At 41.6% G+C, this 15,660-nt stretch overlaps 2 protein-coding genes across 6 annotated transcripts in view; one reads left to right on the top strand and one right to left on the bottom strand.

Annotated features, from left to right (window-relative positions):
- tsc2 (TSC complex subunit 2) overlaps positions 1-10,445 on the bottom strand; it is a 26,750-nt gene extending 16,305 nt beyond the window's left edge. Inside the window, exons 1-21 of one of the 5 annotated variants that reach the window (XM_061087274.1) lie at positions 10,286-10,445; positions 8,267-8,398; positions 6,777-6,960; positions 6,579-6,665; positions 6,376-6,492; positions 6,136-6,283; positions 4,839-4,956; positions 4,694-4,742; positions 3,666-3,791; positions 3,478-3,551; positions 3,237-3,363; positions 2,737-2,880; positions 2,434-2,571; positions 2,223-2,326; positions 1,975-2,056; positions 1,526-1,681; positions 1,322-1,441; positions 786-908; positions 589-695; positions 324-489; positions 111-233 (exon numbers count right to left, since the gene is read on the bottom strand). In XM_061087274.1, coding sequence (XP_060943257.1) covers positions 111-233; positions 324-489; positions 589-695; positions 786-908; positions 1,322-1,441; positions 1,526-1,681; positions 1,975-2,056; positions 2,223-2,326; positions 2,434-2,571; positions 2,737-2,880; positions 3,237-3,363; positions 3,478-3,551; positions 3,666-3,791; positions 4,694-4,742; positions 4,839-4,956; positions 6,136-6,283; positions 6,376-6,492; positions 6,579-6,665; positions 6,777-6,911 — 2,244 coding nt within the window. In that variant the 5' untranslated portion in view covers positions 6,912-6,960; positions 8,267-8,398; positions 10,286-10,445. Of the gene's footprint in view, positions 1-110; positions 234-323; positions 490-588; positions 696-785; positions 909-1,321; positions 1,442-1,525; positions 1,682-1,974; positions 2,057-2,222; positions 2,327-2,433; positions 2,572-2,736; positions 2,881-3,236; positions 3,364-3,477; positions 3,552-3,665; positions 3,792-4,693; positions 4,743-4,838; positions 4,957-6,135; positions 6,284-6,375; positions 6,493-6,578; positions 6,666-6,776; positions 6,961-8,266; positions 8,399-10,259 lie in introns of all 5 variants that reach the window. The other 4 variants (XM_061087282.1, XM_061087266.1, XM_061087300.1 and 1 more) reach the window with 4 other exon arrangements.
- On the top strand, positions 10,145-14,420 carry nthl1 (nth-like DNA glycosylase 1). The gene is given in 7 exon segments (XM_061087463.1): positions 10,145-10,478; positions 11,926-12,194; positions 12,277-12,447; positions 12,602-12,761; positions 13,372-13,477; positions 13,625-13,829; positions 13,832-14,420. Coding segments are annotated over 7 exon segments (1,248 nt in total). The 5' UTR covers positions 10,145-10,216; the 3' UTR covers positions 13,907-14,420.
- The last annotated feature ends 1,240 nt before the right edge of the window (positions 14,421-15,660 follow it).

Here is a 15,660-nt window from a genome sequence, read left to right on the forward strand (position 1 = left end):
ACAAGCACAGAGACAAAGAAATAAGCAACATGTCATGCATAAAGGAAGTTATGTATGTATATAAGACTTGTAAATGCAGATTTGAATGCAAGTGAGTTCATTTTCAATACCATGCAGCAGAGTGTAGAACAGAGCTGGTCCAAGCTGCACGGTGACGTCAGCAGCAGCACTTTGTACTGCAGCATCCAAGTCAGCTTGTCCAGAACAAGCTTCAGCACCTTCCAATCTGTCTCCTAGGGGACAACAAACAACCCCACAAATCAGATATCTTTAAGAATAGCTGTGAAATCTCAGCCTTTGAATGTGTGTGTTAGTGTGTGTACCATCTTGAGGCCCTGCAGGAGGACATTAAAGGCAGGTGCGTAGGGCAGGTAGGCTGAGCGTATAGAGGCTGTTGAAGGGGGAGGAGCGGCTGGGGGGGCTGGGCTACCAGCAGGAGGAGATGTTGAACCTGTCGGCTTCTTTTCACTGACTCGCTTCTCTGGCTCCCTGAAACAACAAATCAACACAAGAGATAGTTTTCAGATTATTTAATAGACTGAATTGTAAGAAAGATATTTGGAATGAGTGGTGCGTGTGCGTCCTCACCCTGTGTCACAGTAGCAGTAAGGGCTGAACCTTATGGCTCCGTCTTTGTTGGGGACTCCGAGACGATGAAGAGAGTCTGCTCGCATCATCAAGAAAAAGTCAAAGACCTAAAGGCAGAAAATGAAAAGGAACAAATGTGTACATGCCATTATAAATGTAGTAAAAGACAAATATGGAGAGAAATGTATTACACCTACCTGAAGTCTAATGCTGGAAGCAATAGCTGAACAGTATTTGTTTTTATAGTGAAGCTGCAGGTGGCTGATAAGCAACTCATAAACACGACTGGCATGGCTGGCTGGTAGACTGTAAAGCTTGCTCTGTCAGGAGAGAGAAAAAAAGATGATCATCAAATTCAATCACTTGTGTTTCCATTTTTTATTATTTTCATTTGCTAAATTCAATTTAAAGGATTAAAATCAAGAGTAAGGACATATATTGTCCTTCTCACAACATGTTCAAACACAACTTATATAAAATATGTATATAAACTTATATATTAAACAAACAGCGATGTTATGGTTTAACAAAATATAACAAAGCCTGGAGTACACTTCTCCACTGCTGTAACAAGGTCAACAGTCAAACTGGTGAGGATCTGCAAAAAAAGGACTGACCTCATAACTAATTGAAGTCCTTTACATCTATAAGTGTGGAGTCCCATGAGACGAATTGTTATTTGTGAATGTGGGCTATACAAATAAAATTTGATTGATTGATTGATTGAGTCTACCTGCAGGATTTCCAGCAAGCCCAGTATAGCAGTCCTGATGTCCTCCATAGGAGACTCTGCCATGGGGTCTCTCTCAGAAACCTCCAGGGGCCCTGAACAAATCAGTGAGCGACTAGCAACCTAGAAAGAAAACAAACACCGGAGTTACTTCTCTCAACTTGGCTAAAATGGAGAGCAGTGAAGTGTAAATATGAGACTGTGTACCCGTTCAATGATGTCCAATAGACTGGTGAAGTGGTGCGTATTGCAGCCCTCAGCCAGGTCCACCAGCAGCTGGGTGGCCTGCCTTCTGACGGCCAGGTCCCGGTCTTCAGCTATCCCACTGAGCTGGGGGATCACCACCATTTCTATCAGCTCATCCTGGAAGAAGTCGAAGAAGAAAACTATTAATTTTGAGGCATAATGATATATGAGTTGGAGAAACCTGCGTCAAACATCAGTTCACAACAGCAAAACAGTCACCCTTTCATTTTACAGAAACAGACAATATAAGTTAAGTATGATACCTCCAATCTTTAGCTATTACGTGGCAGATAGAACAAAAGGCTGAATAGATCTGTGTCTCGACAGTGGAATGCACATACAAGTTGGCTGACAGCACAATGGACAGTAGGAATGCAGAGATATGTGTGTCAGTGTGTCAGTGTACAGACCTCGTACAGCTGTCGGTTGGTGCTGAGAACGAAGGACAGGATGTGAAGCACTTTGATCCTTATCACACTGCGAGTCTCGTTCCTTTCAGAGAGACAGTGGGATAAAAAGTGGTGGACAGGATAAGAAATAAAGATAAAACATAGCAGGGATGAGGCGAGACAGGGATTGAGGATTATCAAAGAGAATGAAAATACCAAGAGGTAAAGTATTCAATGTGTATTCATCACTGTGAGTGTGTGTATCTTACCTGAAGAATTTCTCCATGAGGCGGTGAAGGCTCTGAATCCAGCCGTCCTTGGCTGGCTGGATAGACTGGGCCCTGTACGAGATAAGGGTCAGCACTGATGCATCCTGTCAGACACAAAAGAGCATGATTAAAATAAGTTGTAGAAGTATGTAGGAGGATTAAATGACAAGACAGTGTGGCACAGTAAGAGACAGATACTCAAAAAGCTTACAGGTCTTTTGTCAGCACATTTCTCCACCAGAATGAAGAACTTCTCTGTGGAGCCATGATAACCGTTCTGCTCGTACAGCTCCTCTACTGTCGTCAACAGCTCATAGACGATGGACTTCAACTCTGCACTGCCTATTGTCTGTGAAGCCAGATGAGAAAGACCAATTGGTCAAACAAGAACTGTTATATGACTCTTTGTGTGCATGTGTGTAGCTGTTTTCAGAAATGAACTCTGAAAATTGGATCTGGGCCTTTTCCAGAGTTTGCCTGTCACATCTGAAGAACACAGCATTTATCTGTGTACCTGGATCTGCTGCAGCAGTCGCTCAATGACGCCCAGCAGGATGTCCCAGGTGACCACCTGCAGATCCTTGCCGTACTTTTTGATCAGCCGGGTGATGGACAGGACGATTTCATAGGACACCACCTCATTGGCACACGACATGGCCTGTGTTAGAGATAAGACACCAACAGTCACCTCGACAGCTTTTTTCACCTTAATAGCTTCAAGTAACTTGTTACTTCACTCATTATTTGTCAGTCTCAGCTTCTATAGAACTGGAGATGAGTAACAATTGAAAGTCTCACTGGATACTACATGACAGAATGTGCAACAATAATGAAGGTGCATAAAGAGATTAGGCTCAATATTCATAATTTGGGGTTTTAATATTTTTTCTGTTATAGTAAACTGTCAATGTCTGGTTAAGAATACTCTGACCTGCTTATGTCACTGTTTTCTGATATTTCATCGACCAAATGGTTAATTTGGAAAATGTGTGTGTGTGCCTGCGTGTGTGTTACCTTGTAGAAAGATGGCAGAACCAATGTGGGTGTGTTTTTCAGAGCAGGCAGTCTGTGTGCACCCCACAGTGCCATTCCAACGAAAAACACAGCTCCTCTCAACAGCGGTGCATCCTCCATGTATATCCTGGTGAAGATTGTAGGTTGTAAATGAGATGCACACATAAACCCTCTCCACAGTAATATATGCTTATTCATTCACCACACACACACAGATGTATGATTAAAGCTGGAACATTACCTCTCCTCCATGATGCGGCACATGGTGTAAATAGCGCTATGGCCGAGGTGAGTACCCAACACCTTCCTCATCAGCTGCAGAAGCAGAGAGGAGAATCCGACGTGATTATGACTTATGCTCCATCAAATCACTTCAAAAATGCAAGTGAAGTGTGTGTGCATGGATGTGTTTGTGTGCCCTTGTCTCACCTTCCAGCAGGATTCACAAAACTCCTTGACATTGACTGTACGACAGAGTGTGATGATGAAAACGGTGAGAGAGTCTGAAGGCAGGCAATTGTAACACACCACCGCATCCAGGACCTGTAGAGCTACCTGCACACAACATACAGATTCTTTGTTTACAATAAAGCCATTTGTCATTTTCAGGTTTAAAATTGGAGGAAAGTGCAGTTAACTACAAACCTGTTACACCAGACTGTCTGTTAATTGTTTAAAGTTAAACACATATTCAGCATAAAAATCCAATTAATTCCTGTTTGATTTATTTAAACAGATGCAAAATGCAAGTTTTGGATTCCTACTTCCCACATGCCTCTTATATATTGAGTCAAGTACTTGTAACAGCAACTTGAACTGCCTTTTAATGTGCTGTACAAATAAACTTGCCTTGCCTTAAATGTAAAAGGTTTTCCAATAATTAGAAAAGCATGTGACTTATTTATGTATTTCTCCAAGCTCCACAAAAGGTAAACTGTTTCCTGTATCATGAGTCATTGGCACTTCAAAGCATTCAGAATGCTCAAAAGTGGAGGTGTGAGTATGTCACTGCACATTAATAATGAAATAAGACAAAACTAACATATGAGAATCAGAGAAACACTGATGAAATAAGATTGCCTCCCTCTATAGATGTAGGTGTATTTAAAGTCTCTAATCACGTCGAGGAGTTTGCGTACACCCACCGATGACAGCTAATCAGGGCCAATCAGGACCAATCAGGGCCTTTTGTTGACAAAACTTGTCGGTAAGAGGACAATCAGGCCAACGATTGTGCAGCTTAAACTAAGCTGGAAGCATCACTCAAGCGCTGCATCATTTAAAGAGCAAAAGAAGGAAACTACATCTATAATTATTGAGCAGGGCATTGTGTACTCATGAACGTAAAAAAGATAACTGAAGAGGAATTTTAAATGTTCTTCAGCTTTAATTTGCACTGTAGTTATAGTTGTTCCAGTGAGTTTAAGTAAAGCTCTGTTAAATAAAAAATAACCCACCTCAATATCTGTTGACGATGTTGTTCTGTTGCATTGGAGACAGATTTTCCTGCAGAGGGCACCACAGAGCATGAAAAAGTCACAAACATTTCAGAAATGAGAGAAACTCAAAACCATGGCCTTGCTCTTTGTATGTTGGACTTACTGGACCATGGTGGAGACATTTTGGTCCAGGTAGCAGCTGTTGAACTTCACCAGATTAACAAGAACGTGCAGAAAGTCTGAGGTGAGGCCAATGTCCATCCACAGGAGGACAAACCGAGCTGGGACAGAAAATAACATACCAGTAGATAAAGTGTTTGAAAGAACATCTGTGCCGTCACAATTTATAAATACAAACATTACAACCAATGTGGCTCATATCAGCCTGAATATATATTGCCAGGATTTGTCAGCTACAACTGAGGATTCAAAACTTAATTAAAAACCATCATATCTGAGCCCTGATTGTAGATGATACTAACAATCATTTCCTAAAGATTTGCCCTTTTATATCTACAGTGGAAGCAGGTCCTCTTGCACATAGTCCAACATGCTGCACCCACCATATTTCTGCAGTAGCCTGAAATGTACAAACAAAGCACTGGCTCTAAAGTTGATTGTTTTTGCCAGACCTCCAGGCCACTGTAGATTATTCTACGCATTTGGAATGAGAGGGGGAGATGGGGTGAATTCAGGTGGTGGTAATACGCAACTTCACAGTACATTGTGAAACACATTGAACTGCACTAACCTGCATGAATACAATGTGCTATACAGATAAAGATTGATTGATTTATTGATAATTCCTGCACACTGAACTTTTAATGAACAATCTTAGTTTAACTGGACACCATCAGCTGATGTAAATACAAAAAACATCTGCAAAAAGGGAACAGTGATCACAAGTTGAAACATGTGACATGAGAAAAACACAAAGTGTTTGCATATCGGTGTTTGCTCTGCATTTGACAGTGAAATCTAGATTTGAAATGCTGAATCCAAATGACAACTACAATGGCACTCAGGATGGCTCATGCTTCTCCCATGGCTATTTAAGCTGCACCACATTCCACACACTCATAGATATCAATTCCCTACATACGCCTGTTAGTTCATCAAGATCCTTGTGTTTTTCCCTGGGAAAACCATGAAAATGTTCAAAAACACCCTCTCTCACAATGTTTAAGAAAGTGATAAAGAAATCCCTGGATCCACACCAAAATCAAATACGTTAATCCCTGACACATACAACATCTCTCCACCAAGTTTTGTCGAAATCCATTCAGTTGTTATGTGTAATCTTGCTAACAAACAAACACAGAAACCAACCAACAGCAAAATGGAGAGGTGAAAACATAACCCCCCTTGGCTGAGGGAAAAATGCAGTTGTTAATTATTTTTAAAAAGGATTAGGTTTGTGAACCAGACAATAATAAGGTGTAATGTCCAAACAGCTTTACCTATGTCTTCCTCCAGGTATGTGATGTCCTTTCCATTTTCTGTTAAGGCCTTGAAAACTTCCAGCCTGTCAGAGAGGTCTTCGTTGCAGGGTTGGTAATCTCTGATCACCCTGAAAAAGTAGGCTCTCAGAGGGCCAAGTCGCTCGCCCTTCAAATAAACAGTGAATTAGAATGCCATTCAGAGAAGACAAGAACTAGGTTTGCATGCTGCTTGTGTACATGTCCACACTGAGAATATACCTGTCCCTGTATAATGGCCCTCAGCAGCTGCAGGACAGCATGTCTGGCCTCAGGTGGCTGCTCTGGAGTGAGCATGTCCTCCACAGCTTTCCAGAGTGCCTCCACTGCATGCTGACTCTCACATATGGAGATGTGAACAGTTAATAAACACAGAAGTTTGCATGCATTGCTGTATCACAATGTGACACCCAGAGGAGACTCACCTCCTCAAATTTCTTAGTTTTTGCCAGTTCGCAGACATGGTTCATCATGCGAATGCGATTGCTCAGGCCACAGTCGGGCTGGAGCTCCTGAAAGACACAGAGGTGGAGTGAGGCCCGAAAAAAACATGATGGGTAAATAAATCGACAGCACGATGAGTTTAAGTGTTTGTGAGAATGTGCATGGTTTCTTCTGCACACCTTGATGATGTCTTCGGTAATAATGAATTCCGATGGTTTGCTATCACTCTGTTTGCTGGGTGGGCGCGGGGTCCCCAGACCAAAGATCCCCTTCACCTTGTCCTTCAGACTCTCCTTGCTTGCTTGTTTATTCATGGCCCGTCCTGGAGCGGCGACACACTACGTAGGCTGGGACTGCGGCTGCCTAATGAAAGAGAAACACGCCTTTAGAAACTTGGCAACAACCATCACAGTACAGCATACATTACAAAAACCTAAAAAGCCCGAACATCCCATGACGAACATGGTCATAGTTACACACCACTGATAGGTATATTGTTACAAACTCAAAGTTCTTCCCTGTGTCGTCTATTTAAAGCCGCTTTGAGTTGTATTCTCAACATTGAGTTGTATATGATTGTGCTGTAACTCTGTCTGTTATACAACAAATTCATACATTTATTCTATGAGCACTGCAGTTATTTGAGAAAACTATTTCAGGTAATTTGGTTGCACAGACCCTTCTAACAAGGGCAGTGCATTCCCAAACACCACTGACCACTAGTGAAGTTTGTCCCAGTGTGAGGTTTTAGACATTTCTTGGGAAAACATCAGGACTTTCACTTAGAAAGTTAGCTGAGGTGATTTATTCTCAACATTGGGTTATACATGATTGTACTATAAGTCTAATCTGTTTAAGTGCAAATATGTACATGAAATTCATGTATACAATGAAAAACACTTCACTCACCCCTCCATCGGCACAGGGGTGAGTAGATAATGAGTGGATTTTTATTTTGGGGTGAACTAACCCTTTAGTGAACTTAACTCAGAGTGATGGAAAACTACAGCCAAAGATATTAACAGGGGGAAAAACACAGAAACCTCAGGGTCACTAGTGAGGGATCGCTCTCCCTGGACAGACAGAATAATAAAGCATCAATGGAGAGGTGTATTCCTGTTTCTGGTATTTATACAAAAGAACATTTCTGGCATGCTCACATGATTGTATGTGATTTAGTTCAAGAGAGCAGTGCATTCCCAGTGACCAGTGTCCAGCAGCAGTGAAGTTTGTCCCAGGTTGTAAATGTGTAAACCAGGGGGAAGAGGGGGAGGAAAAGGGGGGGGGGGCAGGTTTAAAGAATGTACTGTCATGTGGACTTGACAGAGAATCAGAGAGGGAGGGAGGGGGGAGGAGAGCAGCAGAAACAACGACTGTTCTGTTTCAGTTCTTATTCAACAACAACAACAACAACCAGCAGCAGCAGCAGCGGTGCAGAGTCTCCTCCTCCGCCGACCACAGCTCATCATCTGTGGGAACAGCACACAGCTCGGACCGCAGGCTGCACCATGACGCTGCTGAACCCTCAGCGACGTGTTCACAGTCCCGGTACCTGGCTCCTGTCAGACACGATCCTTCCCCTGTGGTGGCCAAGGTCTGCTAGCTTGAAACGCACACATGCACGGCGCCTCCTCACCCTGCGCCTCCTCCTCCACCTCCTGCTCCTCACCTCGGAGTCTCTCTCGGTTTCATCCGCTCGCAGCTCCGTCCTCCTGCAGCCGAGCCGGGTCCTCCTGCCTCGGTGTGTGTGTGTGTTCCCGCAGCCCGGAGCTTGTTCTGGGCCGAGCTCGCTCCTCCGCTCCTGCACCGGATGACACATGAAAGCCGTGACAGGAGCACTTCCTACAAAAACACGCCAGCCGCGCTCGCTCATGGGAAATGTAGTCGTGAGCGAGCTAAAGCCGTAAAACTACGCTAAAGCCCGTAATTAGTGTGCTTTTCTGGGTTATGACCAATCAAAATGAAGGAATCTGTGCGTGTATCTTCCTTAATGGCCCCGTAAACATATTTTGACAGTCGATTAAAAGTTGTGTTCGTTTATACTGACACTACAACGTCAGCCACAGTCGGCTAGTAGCTAGCTTAACGAGCTATCGATGATGAAGTTGGTTTCTTATTGGGAGTGTGGAGTTGTATTTTCGCTAAACTGCCTGTGAGAGGAGCTTTTGGAAATCAGCAGTAGTTACACTGTTAAGTATCCTGCAGACAATTAAACAGTTTGATTGTTAAATAAGAAAAAGCAACAACATTTATTTGTTCGTTTTTGTACTTTACAAGAACCTCTTTGGCAGGAGTGTGTCAGAGCAAAACCGATAACCCCCCCCCCCCCCCCCCCCCTTCCCCAGAAACATATGTTACCAACCACATTATTACAATCGTCAAAACAACCGCTGCTATTATCAAAATTATAAACAGAGTCTATACTGAGCACACACCTGAGGTAGTAAGGTTTAAGATGAAACCCCATCATCACACACATCATACAGATGCAACATGAGTCTTTAAACACACCTCTACCATTCCACAGCTTTAGGCAGAAGGCTACTACGGATGGGTCTTTCTTAGGTTGTTTCTGACTGTGGTGTCATTGCAGTCTCCTGTATAAACATTCAAGAGGGGCCTCAACATTGTTGTTGCTATGTTTTATTTAAAGTTTTCAGCTTTTCTCTGGCCCCAATAACGCCCCTGCTCCTGGTAATGTATCCTAGTATTTGCATTTGGTCTGACTCCTAGTATCAATCTTTATAAAAAAGTTTTTTTATTAAACGTGTAAAGTTGAGAATGTTCTAAGTCTTGTTTTCTGGCAACACTCAACACATTATCACCTGGAGAAAATAGACATTTATCTTGTGCTGTATTTTTTTTACTGTATTTTAACTGTTTATTATTTGCGACCTTTACTGAAAGTGTGTATAAAACACATATACTATACAGTTCATTCTAACATATTCATAGCATAATCCTTTCATAGCTACGATATTGAAGAAACTTGATCTAGGAAGCTTTTTCACTCTTAGCCCTTTTTAAGTTGTATTATAGTCAATTTTGTTGTCATCAACACATAAATACAAATACAGAATACTTTTATCGTACTGTATTCCCAGTTGTGACCTAATTCTAGTTTTATTGTAGAAATGGGTGTTTATGCATACATTTCTGTTTATTAATTTATCTATGACTCTGTTTTTATGATTTGATCTTTTTTGATCTTTTTTGTGTTATAACTTGTGTGCTTTTTTAATTGTGAAGCATTTTTGTTTCGATATTATTATTGTTTTTATTATTAATAGAACACAAATTATATGACTTTTGGTCATATTTTGTTGCTAAACTTTATAATATCAACTCTACTATAAAACTTACATTAAAAGTGAAATTATCCAATATATATTATGTTAGTTATAAATCAGTTTTTATACATTTATAAAATATAGTTACAGCATATAAAATGATATACACATGGGTGCAGGGATATTTTTGATGAATTAAGCTCAGAATATTTTTGTTGATATAAAAACGTGAAATTAATGATTATATACACTAAAATAAATGATCTATTTGTTTACACAACTCTTTCTGCTTTTCCTCGTGACCCGACACCGAATGAGAAACTGGCTTCATGGCTGTGTTCTTCCGCAGCACGAGGGTCTGCGATGTGTTACCGTGGTTCAGGATGACTTCTCCTTACTTCTCCCACAGCAGGTCCGGGGTCCCCCGGGGTGGAGCTCTCACTGCTGGCCGCAGACCAGCCGGCTCTCTGGGCTCCAGGCTCAGCCGGAGACGGAGGAACGTGGATCCAGTCTCCTCCGCGGAGGTGGAGGTGGAGGTGGAGGAGGCGAGGATCTCTGAGCCAAGACCCTCCTCGGCCCCCTTATCAGCGGGTAATGTTGCGCACAGACACTGGCGAAAACATATATTTAGATATGAATGAACCGCCTCTGGTTTCTTATGGACTCTTGTGCAGAGACTGGGAAATAGTGTGGATGTGTTTACGGTTCACTGGGACACTGTAGCATCTTAAACTGGAAACACTACAACAAATACACCAGTAGATGGAGGAAGCTGCCACTCAGGCTGCTGCAGATTCTAGTTCACCCACTAGTATCATCTGTCAGCAGACAGGCACAGGTCACAATACACCCAGTGTGGCCTAATGTAGATGGACTGGTTCAGTTATATTAAGTCTGGAGCTGACGTCAAATTAAGGGGAATCTAAAATAGTAAGTAGTTACATTTCACTTACTTACGAACTTTTCACAGACGTTACATGGCCAAAGAATTGTAAAAAAAAAATTTTAATTGATTATTTATTTAAGCCACGCAAAACACATTGAGGAATAAGACCCTCATTTACAATGGTGCCCGAGGGTACAATGAAGAGTTAATACATTAAAAGAAAAAATAAATAAATAAGAATGAAATAAATATGCATATATATGTACAGTAATACAGAGGAAAAGGTCATAAACAATCATTTTTGACGATTCAATAAAATACTATGGTTAAGTCAACTAACGGTTACAATCACTGCAGAAGAAGTCAGTTGTACATGAGATAAGATTCGAGAATTCCCTTAATGAAATAAATGAGCACAACCTTAAAGATTGTTGGACCTCATTCCAAATGAAGGGTGCCTTATAAAAGAAAGCTGTCTTCCCCAAGTTAGTGTTAACACGAGGCAGATATAATGAAAGCTCCGATGTGTAAGATTGAGGTGAAAGGGATCTATTGTTTCTATTTTTTTTCATCAAGATCCATGAGTAATTTCCAGGGAAAATGGTGAAAATGCAGAAAAATGCCCCATCTCACAATGTTGAAGAAAGTGGGAAAAAAGTGCTGGATCTGCACAAAATTTTAATGGGTGAAAATGAAAAATTTGTGTAATCTTGCTAACAAACAAATATACGAGCCAACAATCAAACATAACCATCGTTGACATTACATCACGTATCATTAACCTGATGATTTTATCCAAAGCAATTTACAATAATGATGCATTCAACGAGGAGGGAACAAACCCAGAACAGCAAGAATCATTTAGGAGTAACAGTCGTGATTATGTTAAGGGGCTAGCTCACAGTGAGGCAGCAGCAAGCCGATTGGCCGATCCAAAGCGGGGTAGACAGGCTGGGGTGTAAGGTTTATACCATATACAGTCTATGGTTTATACGTGACCTTGATGTACTGGACCCGATTTTGGATGGGATGTTTGATGAGATATGCAAAAACCTTGTTTGGTCATGCTTGCATTTGGCTTTTAATGCAGATTTAAAGTTTTCCCAGACCGTGTCAGGTAAATCTCAGCCTCTCTTCTCTGTGCTCTTTCAGTCGGACGCCATGAACTCCTCCAACAGGACAGTGTGCAACCAAAAACCGAAAGGGACGCTCTCCCGCTGTCTTCTCAAGGCCGCAGGAGGAGACAAATTAAGGTGGAATATGAGGAGGGAGAGGGTGCTTCACTGGTGAAGACAGAACAGTGGGAACCTCCAGACTGGAAGAAACAGTTAGGTTTCATTCGCGAGATGAGGAGCGGTCGAGACGCACCTGTAGACAACATGGGGGCAGAGAAATGCTACGACACAGACGCCCCTGCACATGTAGGTGGGGTTTAGATGTTTTTCATGTCTGCATAAGTCAGTGGTTCACTTAATCCCTCTGTTATTGTGTGTGTCGGCACAGGTGAGAAGGTTCCAGGTGCTGGTGTCACTCATGCTGTCCAGTCAGACCAAGGACCAGGTGACGGCAGCGGCCATGCAGAAGCTCCGGGCACACGGCTGCACAGTGGAGAATATACTCAACACTGATGATGAGACGCTGGGGAAACTCATCTACCCTGTCGGCTTCTGGAGGGTAAGACTCATCACCTCTGCGTCCTCACACGGTTTACATCAGTAACTTTTAATGGAATCAGTCTGTGGCCACACTTCCACCTTCATTACCTCCTGGTCCGTTCCTGCACCTGAGTGAGTTCTCTCCTGGGTTCTCCACGCCCACTCCTCTCTAGACTAAAGTGAAGTACGTGAAGCTGACGTCAGCCATGCTGCAGGAAGAGTTTGGAGGGGACATCCCAAACAGCGTGGAGGGGCTGGTCCGCCTGAAAGGAGTTGGACCTAAGATGGCTCACCTGGCGATGGACATCGCCTGGGACCAGGTGTCTGGAATAGGTAGAGACCCGCTGCTGAATCCACAGCCACTTACAAATCCTATGGAATTAAATCCATACAGTGTGTTTAACAGGGCAGCATGACTTGACATATTTTGAAACTGAACTTAAGTATACTTCAAACTTTATTTATCGATTTCATTAGAAGATGCTTCCTGTTGTTTATAGAGCTCTGAATATACAGAGACTTTTAGTTAGTTCAGTTTAAAAGGAAAAAAACAGCCTGATTGAATTTAAAGGGAATGTTTGGCCTTGAAAAAAGTATCCACTCTTCTGAGAGTCATTCTAGTTCATTGTATAATCATCTATTAACATATATAATGTTATGTAATTGATTTTCTGTTTTTGCAATACATTTTTTAAACGCATTATCTTGTTACATGGCACAGAGGCAAATGGTGTTGTTTGGTTGTTTGTCTTAAAGAATTTCTGAGGTTGATATGGTTTCCAGGTTAGAAAAAAATACGATAAAATGAAAAAAGAAAAGCTGCTTTATATTTGAAATCATGTGACGAGAGTTTACATCAAGTTTATACGTTTTTTTTATAATTATACACATTATACATAAATGTGTGTTTGCCTGCTGTAATTGACGTTGTCTTTTTTTTTAGGCGTGGACACACATGTGCACCGTATCTCTAACAGGCTGCTCTGGCTCAGGAAGCCCACCAAGAACCCAGAGGGAACACGCAAGGCCCTGGAGGAGTGGTTGCCCAGGTAACAGCATGGCTAGTTCACTGCTGACCTCAACAACTTGATTAGCAAGGACCGAAAAAATCTACAACGATCGGGGTCAGCACGATAAAAAAAACAATTGATGCAGGTTTAAAGTGGCTGATATGTTCCTCTCACACTGTTTTGCAGGGAGCTGTGGAGTGAGATGAACTGGCTGCTGGTGGGTTTTGGACAGCAGGTCTGTCTTCCCATCAACCCCCTCTGCTCCGTGTGTCTGAACCAGCACAGCTGTCCCTCTGCCCACAAGAACTCTCCCACCAAGAGACCTAAAGCTGGATCGCCACACTCTCCGAGCCCGAAGTCTTCCGTCAAAACTAAAAGTGAACCTGAATTGCAAAGAAGGAGTCCCCGTCTTCACCTGTTCCCCCGACCACACAGAGGAGGCGGCTTAAAAACAAACTGAACCACTGATTCATCGCACAAATTTTAGTTTCTGTGACCAAACACTGAAACCAGCAATATAAGCTAAACATCGTGATTACAGTTTATTTACCGTTCACATTAGATTAAATATTTTTGTACTGTTAGTGATTAGTTTTTTTACCAAATAAAAAAAAGGAATGTTCGAAAACTAGGTGTTAAGGTCATTAATTTCAGGTTTACCATTAATTGAAAAAGAGAGAGATTTCTGTGGCATTTTGGGAAAGAAAATTCATTCAAGATCTCTAAATAATTTCTTTAGAATTTCACAATATTTAATGAAGTGAAAGTTACTGGGTTCTTGTTTGGCCTGTATCTCTTCCTTCCACCGTGCGAAATTCTTCTACTGCTATGAAAATAACCCTTTTTGCAGAGGTACTAATCCAATGTCTATTAGGTTTGGATGCACATACATATATATGCATATGAATACTGGACCTGGAATGTACTCTACATCACTGTAGAAATTAAACCAGATGAACAGGATTCACAACATGCGAAAATATTAAGTTGTCTCAATAACTTATTTCTCAATAAAGCTCGTAGTTAAATAAGTGTGTGGCAGATCACATTTTACCCTAAATTGTGAAACTAATTGTAAAAACTGACCCAACACTGTAAACATTGTATTTGTGGTTCAACTACAGAATCGATTTACATCTACATCCTAGTGGGCTCTTTCCAAACTATGCAACAAGTGGTGGCAGGTTGATAGCAGCACAGCTTGAATTGTTTATTCACTATATTTCAAGCCTGTATGAAAACAGCAGCCAGGTGCCTATGAGAAGATCAAAACAGGTTTTGCTTGCTGTAATTATCTTTTCTGCTCGTGCGAGTAATTAAAACACATTCACCTAAAGTGTTATTGACAACTGTTGACTGTTGACAACATCTTAAAAACTTTATCTCAACTCTATTGTCCAACAATAAAATTGACTATTTCATATTGATAATAGTATCGTTTAAGGCAACCTGGAAGACTCTGAACTTGACTTTTAAACTGTAAATATTTATTCTTTATTTTGTTATGTAATAGGACTGAACTTGGATTTTCTTGGAACCCTTGTCCCATGAGTACATTACACTTGCTTACATTATACTTTCTTATATTTAAGAAACTTGCAGAGATAGTATTGTCTGGTATAAAACGTCCAGTAATCACAGTATCAGGCATGTTATAGCAGGAAGAGGGCAAGTGTAATCACTAGCAGTAAGGAGTGCATCCTATTAGGTGTTGGGACTACTTGGATCACTGCCACCTCATTAAGACACTTCAGTGGAACAGAGCCACCTGAGTGCTGTTAGTTCCACCTGTGTTTATCTCTACAGAAGATCTGATTACCTGAACATGTCAGAAATGCACACATTTATTTTCTCTAACGGTTAATTAAATTATTAGACTGTTGATTACAGCAGAGTTGACTGAGCCCTCACATTTACATTTACAGTTAACGAGCACGCATGGGAGTGTTGACCATGAAACAGCTGACAGCATGAGTCAGGCAAAAATGTAATATTTCACCTTTTGCATGTGGCTATGGCACATTGCTCCAGGGCACTTCAGCAGCACTGTTGCGGATTACTGGCTTAACAAGCGAACATCAGCTGAGGCATCAAACTCTCATCTAAACAAATATTTGTCCCCGTCATGTGTCATCTCTCCTCTAACTGGATACCAGTGATATCTTGTACTTTGCTGTCCTGAATCACACGAGATGCTTCTGTTTAGTTGTTTTTCCTATACA

Source organism: Limanda limanda, chromosome 2 (assembly GCF_963576545.1).
Source record: "Limanda limanda chromosome 2, fLimLim1.1, whole genome shotgun sequence".
In the NCBI taxonomy this organism is placed as follows: Eukaryota; Metazoa; Chordata; class Actinopteri; order Pleuronectiformes; family Pleuronectidae; genus Limanda; species Limanda limanda.